Here is an 8,718-nt window from a genome sequence, read left to right on the forward strand (position 1 = left end):
AATGACTCTTCTTTTACATTTTTCTGCAAAAATCCAAGTTTTGATAGCCATGAGCACATTTTGGTGCTCCAGTATGTTTGGTCTAGTAAACCCTCCTGGTTAATACCAGAACGTGCAACAATGGGCCTTGGGCAATTGAAATTTCAACTAACATTTAAAAATGTTCAAAAGCTGCGACGTGTCCTGGGCACACAGTTAATGGGCCAGTTCAGACTTCTAGGAATAAAACATTTTCGTGATTCAAAAAAGATCTTTGGACAGGAAACTGTCACTTGCAGTTATGATTAGATTTTCTGGAGTCTCTAAAATGGTTAGAGGTAAAGTATGTATTATGAACGGTTTTGAAGTATTGTAGTTAAAAGTCTTCTCATTTTGGAGACTTAGTTTCAAGGTTCGCCATTTATTAAGGATATTCCAAGCTATGTTTACTTTTAAAAATTTGCAGTGAGAGTATCTTTAAAAACATAATTCTTTTAAGTTGGATTGCCAGTGTATGCTGTTGAAAGTAATATTTTCATGTGCTATTTTGAGAATATCAAGTTGAAAATGTAGAAAAAACCATTTATTATTTTTCAGGTATACATACGGGAAGCCAGTGAAAGGAGATGTAACACTTACATTTTTACCTTTATCCTTTTGGGGCAGGAAGAAAAATATTACGAAAAATTTTAAGGTAACTTCTGCAGAGATCTTATAACTTCAAATGGGGAAACACAATAAGTGATGATTTTTATAGAAATAAGATTTCATACTGAATTAAGAAAAAATTGAATGTAATAAAATCAAGAGTTTTCTGGCATTGGACAAATGAGAATTTACCCTTTTATAGTGATTAAAATGGAACCAGAACTATCAAATTTTTGTGACTTAGTTTGAGTTGTATTTCTAAAATTTGAATTGCTAAAGTGAAGAGTAAAATTGAATTATTTTAAACAAAACAGATAAATGGATCTGCAAACTTCTCTTTTAATGATGAAGAAATGAAGAAAGTAATGGATTTTTCAGAAGGGTTTTCTGAATACATGTATCTGTCTTCCCCTGGGCCGGTGGAAATTTTAGCCACAGTGACAGAATCACTTACAGGTTTGTAGACTTTGAAGTGAAGGTAAAGTTATTTACAAGGTGCTCTTCTCTCTTCTTATTGTAACTAGCACATTCATTTGGGGTCCTTTGTAAAGATGCTACTTAATGCTGAATGTGTCATGACTATTAATTAATGTCTCTTGCAGAATGTTTTCATAAGGAAGGGGAACTTATTTTCTATGACAGTCTATCTTTCAACCACATGTAATAGGTATTTGTAATTTTCTCCATTTCTGCTCTTTCTTTTCAACCTGAAAACTACATAAACTATTCAGCTGACTAACCATCTTCTGTTTTGTTTTGTTTTTTCTTAGTCATTTAACATCTTCTGAGCTCTTGTCTGCTCATGAGCAATTTTCTCTCTCAGTAATAAAATAAGAGTTAATTACTTGGATCTTTCTGTTGCTATCAACAGCTTTCACCAAACTCCGAAAGAGCAAAAGATGACTCAGTCAAGGCCTTCATTTTTAGTGTACGTGTTGTGGGTGGACATAGCAGTAATGGTGCTCAGGAGGGGTCCATGGAGGATGTAATAGAACTGTATAGTTCTCTTCATGGCCAAGCCAGTATGGGAATGAGGCTTCTGTGCCCTGATACCTTAGCTTCTTGGGGAAGTAGCTTAGATAGAGAAATTTGATGCATAGAAGCTGTTCGTGAAGTGTAACATTTACTTTCTAAATGGTGCAATTTCCAAAACAGGTATCTCAAGAAATGCAAGCTCTAATGTATTTTTCAAGCAACATGATTACATCATTGAGTTTTTTGATTATGCTACTGTCTTGAAGCCATCTCTGAACTTTACAGCCACTGTAAGTTGGCATGTTTATTAATGGTCTAAAGCAGTAAGTTCAGTTTAATGAAATAGAATGGCAGATAATATTTTCAGTGCTTTTCAAAAAAATTAAGCCCAAAGTAGATAAATTACTTTTCCCCTTTAGATATGTGAAATATATAGAATTGCTCCCAAATGAACTTTGTCTAAGTTTTCTAAAAAAGTAGTTTCCAAAAGAAGTATTTTCCTCAAAAAAATTTTAATAAGCAATTTAAGTTAGATTTGGATTGCTACATCAAAGCTTTTATAAATTACTAGAAAGAATTAGATGTTAGTAAAAATATTTCAATTTCAGTTTGATTTTCATAATGACTAATTTTAGTTCTAGCAAAGATGTTGCATTAAAAATTATTAACAAATCTACTTATTATTATTATTATTATTATTATTATTATTATTATTATTGTTTAACACTTATTAGGTGAATTTTGGCAATGTGCAAGGCAGGTTGCTGGGTGGGGCTTAACAGAATTAAGAAGAACCCAGTCCCTACCCTGGATTCACAGTTTTTGTGATGGTGACAAATAATGATTTAAGGCAGGATAATGTCAATGTCATGAATACATTTCTGTAGTGATTTAAACAATTTTTTTTAATGTTTATTTTTTGAGAGAGAGAGACAGACAGACAGAGAGACAGAGCACAAGTGGGGGAGGGGCAGAGAGAGAGGGAGACACAGAATCCGAAGTAGGCTCCAGGCTCTGAGCTGTCAGCACAGAGCCTGATGCGGGGCTTGAACTCATGAACCATAAGATCATGACCTGGCCAAAGTCAGATGCTTAACCAACTGAGCCACTCAGGTGTCCCCATTTCTGTAGTGAGTTAAAGCAGGGGCTGGCAAACTTCCTCTGCAAAGGACTAGATAGTAAATATTTTTTAGCTTTGTGGGACATATTATCTCTGTGACAGATACCTAACCCTGCCATTGTAGCATGAAAGCAGCCGTAACTACTTTGTAACCAAATGAGGGTGGCTGTGTCTAATAAAACTTTATTTACAAAAAGACTGGATTTGGCCTCCCTGCCCGCCATAGTTTGCTGATCTCTGGTTTAAAGAAAGAAGCTGTCTCTTCTTGTTGAATGGATCAAGAGAAGTTTTAGATAATTCCTGATTTCAATGATCATATAATTTAGTTTGAAAAGGTAAGAAAAAACCCCTTGAGGCTGCAAATGGTAACTTCCAAATGAATAGAGTGAAACATTGAGAGTTTGGGGAGGAAGAGTTGTCCTTGGGATAGGGATGAGGGTCATTAAAGGATGCTTTATGGAAGGGGAAGATGTAAGCTATTTGTTAAAAGATCAGTAGGATTTCATTTTATTTTTAAAATATTTTTTAAGTATTTGTTTTGTTTTTGAGAGAGAGGGAGAGACAGATTGTGAGCAGGGGAAGGACAGAGAGAGAGGGAATCTGAAGCAGGCTCCCGGCTCTGAGCTGTCAGCACAGAGCCCGATGCAGGGCTCAAACTCACAAACTGTGAGATCATGACCTGAGCTGAAGTCAGATGCTTAACTGCCTGAGCCACCCAGGCACCCCAAAAGATCAGTAGGATTTTAAATGTTTGGTGTAGGGGTGGGAGATGGAGAGCGAGATGAGCTGAGACACAGGTGAGAGCCTTGCTTCTCAAGTTCAGGTGCCTTCCCCCGGATCAGTTCAATTGTAGCAGGGAGTTTGTGTCCTGGAGTGGTGAGAGTGAAAACAGGGGGTGAAGTGGGGGGAGTTGTAGAGGATCCTAAATGGCACATGCATGGTTTTGAACTTTATGCTTTAGTCAGTGAAGAGCCTAGGTGCCTTATGAATGTTGGAGGGGTATGGTGAGAGCAGTAGTCCAGGGAGACCGATCAGGCTATGTGCAGGAGGATGGCTGTAGCCCAGGAGTGAGGTGGCGAGTAGCCTCAAGGGGATGGATGTGCAAGTGGAGAGGATGCAAGAGAGAAGTAGAAGACTCGGTGTTTATTGGATTTGGGAGGTGGGAAGAGGGAGGGGGAAATCCAGAGATGTTAAGTCGGCAGAATTGTGGTGTTAGCAAAAATAGAAGAGGCAAGATGGTTGCTCAGTTATAGATGTGCTGAATTTGGGGTGACAGGGATATACAAGTAGAAATTTCCTGCAAGTAGAACTTGGAGGTTTTGAGTATGAGCTCCAGAGCAAGGTGAGGAAAGCAGTAAGAGTGATGAGGTCTTTGAGAAAAAGAGAAGCACAGATAACTGGTAATTTGACCTTGACAAATTCCCCAATTTAGGGAAAGGAGGGAGGAACCCAAAAAGACACTGTGAGGATGCAGAAAGAGGGCTTTGGAACAAAGAAGGCAGTTGTGGAGCCATGGAAGGCAAGAGAAGCAATAATATCAAGAAGGGAATGGTCAGTAGTGTTGGATGCTATCTAGAGAGAGTGCTTCATCTGGAGGTTAGGGTACTGCCAACAGTTTTTGAGAGTTCAGTTTCATGGGAGTAGCACAGATGGGAACTAGATTCAACTGAACTTCAATTCTTTGTTTTTCTTGTTACCCGTTTTTAAACTGTTGTGTTTTGACAATTAGGTGAAGGTAACCCGTGCTGATGGCAATCGACTGACTTTTGAAGAAAGAAGAAATAATGTAGTTATAACAGTAACACAGAAAAACTCTTCCGAGTACTGGAGCAGATGGGGCAGCAGGAACCAGGAACTAGAAGCTGTCCAGATCATAAATTATACTGTCCCTCAAAATGGAATCTTTAAAATTGAATTCCCAATCCTGGATGATTCCAATGAGCTACAGTTGGAGGTGCCATCTGTTTCTCATCATTATGTTACTGCAACAACATCATTAAAATTGTAATCTCGTGGTAGGCACTCAACCTATTAGAGGTCAAAGTGCACAGGAAGTAGGAAGTAGACACATGTTTCTATTTTAAAAAATGGGGGAGTGTTAAAAGTAATTTAATAACAGTGGGTGAGGGGTAGATGAAATGCTTCCTTATAAATTCATTCTGAAGAGCACAGTAAAATATAGCAATCTGAAGGTATGATGAAGAAGCTCCCCAAATTCCAGCCTAGATTGGTTTTCAATCATTTGGAAGTGTATTTTGGCAGAAGCTGAAATGAAAAAGGAAAATGTTTTTTTAAACCTACACTCTTTTGCTGAGTTCCTTCTCAGAGTGGCTCATTTGAGATCCCCCCACCCCCAACCATTCTTGATATCTTTCTTTTCATTACTTGATTCTGCCACACGTTTGGCCCTTTGAGTTTCACACTATTGGTAGATCACATGGGCTGGCATGATTTCTTGCTTGTAAATGGACTGTGTGTTGTGGAGAGAAGGAAAGGAGTCCTTTCTCATTTTGTTCTCTCTTCTCACAGAGTTTCCTGATAATATGCTTTTGTTTCTGAAATAAATTAGGACTATGCTTTTTCCTCTTAGATCATGGTGATGAAGACCTTCTTCTGTGTTTTAAAGCTGTCACTTTCTTTACAGTATAAGCTATAAAATGATGAAGAGCCAATGGCTGGGGAACAGATTTTTCCTACGAGAGAAAAAAGGAAAAGTGCATTTGCCTTTCAGGAATTGTAAAACAGATAGTATTTTTTCTCAGGGTGTTACTAAGGATGAAAATTTATAGCTCCCTTTTCTTTTGTTATAGGCCTCTTTTCTTAACAGTGTGAGTAGCATGGCAGTTCATGGTATGTTTAAGTCTCCCAGTAAAGCATACATCCAGCTAAAAACGAGAGATGAAAATATAAAGGTAATGGGTGCAGTCACTTTTAATTACAATATAATTGTACTCTTTTGTCATTAATGTGTATTCATTAATTAAGATTTTTTTTTTCTAGGTGGGATCACCTTTTGAGTTGGTGGTTAGTGGCAACAAGCCACTAAGGAAGGAGTTAAGCTATATGGTAATCAATAGAGAATCTAAATTTATTATCTCTTATAGAATCATCTCAAATGAGCTACCTTATGTCTCCCTTATGTGTATATGAAACTCACTAATTTTTATGTTTATTTTTTAAAGTTTATTTCTTTATTTTGAGAGAGAGAGAAAGAGAAAGAGAGAGAGAGTGTGTGTGAGCAGGGAGGAGGCAGAGAGAGAGGGAGAGACAGAGAATCCCAAGCAGGCTCTGTGCCATCAGTGTGGAGCCCAACAGGGGGCTCGAACTCAAAGATCACGAGGTCATGACCAGAGCCGAAACCAAGAATCAGACACTTAACTGACTGAGCCACCCTGACGCCCCTAGACTAAACTCACTAATTTTTAAAATTCACTCATACCCTTTAGCCTGCCCTTTTTATATTGCAATCAAAATCCTTTTTTCTCTTTTCACCTATATTTGCATTTCCAATTTAAGATGGGTGATTAAATCTTGCATTATGTTTAAAATTTAAGTTTCTATGAGATAATCCACATAAGTTCATTGTAGAAAATTATAAAGTATGAGAAAAACAAAAAAATAAAAATTGCTACCCATAGCTTTGAATCTTTCTAATTCAGCTTTCCTCAGTGGCGCTCTATATTCTCTACTCAAAAATAAATTAACTGTGAAGCTACTGATGTCTCAGTCAGTTATTTCTTTATCTTATCCTTTTCTGTTTCCTGGCTTATATTCTCTCTGTTGGTCAGGGAGGTTTCCTTGCACTGAAAAATGCTTTGAAGTTGGTTTAAGTCAACAGTTTGTGTGTATGGTTAAAATTGTGTTAAATATAGCTGCAGTTGAGAGTCTCATTAGCTTTGGCATAAAATGAAACTCTTCTTGCTACTCTTTTCAGGTAATATCCAGGGGACAGTTGGTGGCTGTAGGCAAGCAAAATTCAACAGCCTTCTCTTTAACACCAGAAAATTCTTGGGCTCCAAAAGCCTGTATTATTGTGTATTATATTGAAGATGATGGAGAAATTATAAATGATGTTCTAAAAATTCCTGTTCAGCTTGTTTTTAAAAATAAGGTAAGATTTAAGGTAATGATGTGAGAAGAAAACTTCATACTGGTGAAGTCTGAGAAATGCAATATTTCTTTAGAAAAGTATCATTAAATAACATTGGTTAGAAATTTATACTTACTTCTAGAACTATGGTTAAATCCCTTCAGTATTATTACCACATATGGATTTTCACATGTGGAGTTACTGGGCAGTGTGGGTCTTATTTGTAAGTTATGATTCTTGGCTTTAAGACTTGAACTCAATTTCTTGAAGTTATTTCAGGATTTCTCAAATGGCGGGGTCGATATTGTTCTGGCATGCAGTTCCAGCAACAATACAGAATTTGTGTGGTGCTGATGCTGGCATGAGAGTGAAATGAAGCGCGTGTAGGGAACGAGGCCGTCAGCAGTGATATGTGGAAGCAGAGCCCAGATTTGGTTTATCCGTTTCATGGGCCTGGAATCTAACCCAGGACAGATTTACAGGACGCTTGGCTACCTTGCATGTGGAGATCTGTGTGGAGTTTGATCTCCAAAAGCACCAGGGATTTTTGTAGCTTAAGGTGTATGGCTTGTGTGGGATGCCCCCTTGAACCCCAACTTTGAAAAGTAACCTGGCTGAAAGAGTGCGTGATGGAATTGAATCATCTAGTGCATAATAAAATGAGCCATTGTTCTGAGAGCTGCTGCCTTCTCAGGGTTTTTTAGGAAAAATAATCATTGTTTAAAAGTATTGATTTGCCAAGTACAATTCTTTGATAGCATTTCTGTTTGCTTAGTTTGTTAAACTTCTGAGAGGTTGTAGTAGTCATACATGTCTTATGTTGACAGTTGTTAATTAATTTTGTCAAAATAGAATACAGACTTCTATTTTTCACTTTATGGAAAGTTTTTTCAAAGATAATGGTATGCTCTGTTATTTTTAGAGAGCAAATTTTGACTTGTAGTGATTCCATTAATCCCGTAACAAAGATGAATTCTAAAATAGGAGTTGGACTTAAGGCATATATCTTTGAAAGTGAGACCAAGTTTTAAAAAAGTTTAGTGTAAGAGGTTGTTGGCTTTGAGGAAGCAGAGTATATAAATAACATAATTCCAAGAAATTTCTTAGATATGAAAGATAAGAAATATAATTTCAGCTATATTTGCAAAGATATTTTTTAACGTTTTATTTATTTTTGAGGCAGGGAGAGACAGAGCATGAATGGGGGAGGGTCAGAGAGAGAGGGAGACACAGAATCTGAAGCAGGCTCCAGGCTCTGAGCTGTCAGCACAGAGCCCAACGCGGGGCTCGAACTCATGGACCGTGAGATCATGACCTGAGCCGAAGTCGGACACTTAACCGACTGAGCCACCCAGGCGCCCCTCTACTTTTATTTTTAGGTAATCTCCACACCCAATGTGGGGCTCAAACATATAACCCTGAGATTAAAAGTCACATGTTCTACTGACTGAGCCAGCCAGGCGCCCCTCTTTCTCTACTTTTTATATGTTTATTCCATTACTCACAAAGAAACTGCAAATTTGAAAATAGAATATATTTAAGCAAGGGAAAATTAACGAGTCTTTTGGATGTTTGGTAATGACTGAACTGGATGGGATGTGGAAAGCACAAGAGATGGAGGGTTAGAAATCATCCACTCGTAAGTGTACATGGAAGCCATAGGGTCTCTGAGGCGCAGAGTCAAGAGTGAGAAGTACAAGGCTGGAACATGTTGCTCCCCTTCATTTTGGGTATACGTGGGGAAACTTAAACTAAAAGTAAACTAGATACAGTGGTATAAAGGGTATATGTATAAAAAATTTCACTGGACAAGTTAAACAGGCAAGTCTTTATTCAAGACTGTTGCAATAGGGGAGAGAGATTGAATTCAACTTCATTAAAACAAAAGGCAGGAGAAGTTATTGAT

At 37.6% G+C, this 8,718-nt stretch overlaps 1 protein-coding gene across 8 annotated transcripts in view; it reads left to right on the top strand.

Annotated features, from left to right (window-relative positions):
• CD109 (CD109 molecule) overlaps positions 1-8,718 on the top strand; it is a 151,858-nt gene that overhangs the window by 83,107 nt on the left and 60,033 nt on the right. For all 8 annotated transcript variants that reach the window (XM_045057740.1, XM_045057742.1, XM_023254142.2 and 5 more), the window contains 7 exons: positions 577-673; positions 942-1,083; positions 1,783-1,892; positions 4,452-4,676; positions 5,533-5,634; positions 5,723-5,788; positions 6,657-6,833. In XM_045057740.1, coding sequence (XP_044913675.1) covers positions 577-673; positions 942-1,083; positions 1,783-1,892; positions 4,452-4,676; positions 5,533-5,634; positions 5,723-5,788; positions 6,657-6,833 — 919 coding nt within the window. The remainder of the gene's footprint in view (positions 1-576; positions 674-941; positions 1,084-1,782; positions 1,893-4,451; positions 4,677-5,532; positions 5,635-5,722; positions 5,789-6,656; positions 6,834-8,718) is intronic.

Source organism: Felis catus, chromosome B2 (genome assembly GCF_018350175.1).
Source record: "Felis catus isolate Fca126 chromosome B2, F.catus_Fca126_mat1.0, whole genome shotgun sequence".
NCBI classification, from domain to species: domain Eukaryota; kingdom Metazoa; phylum Chordata; class Mammalia; order Carnivora; family Felidae; genus Felis; species Felis catus.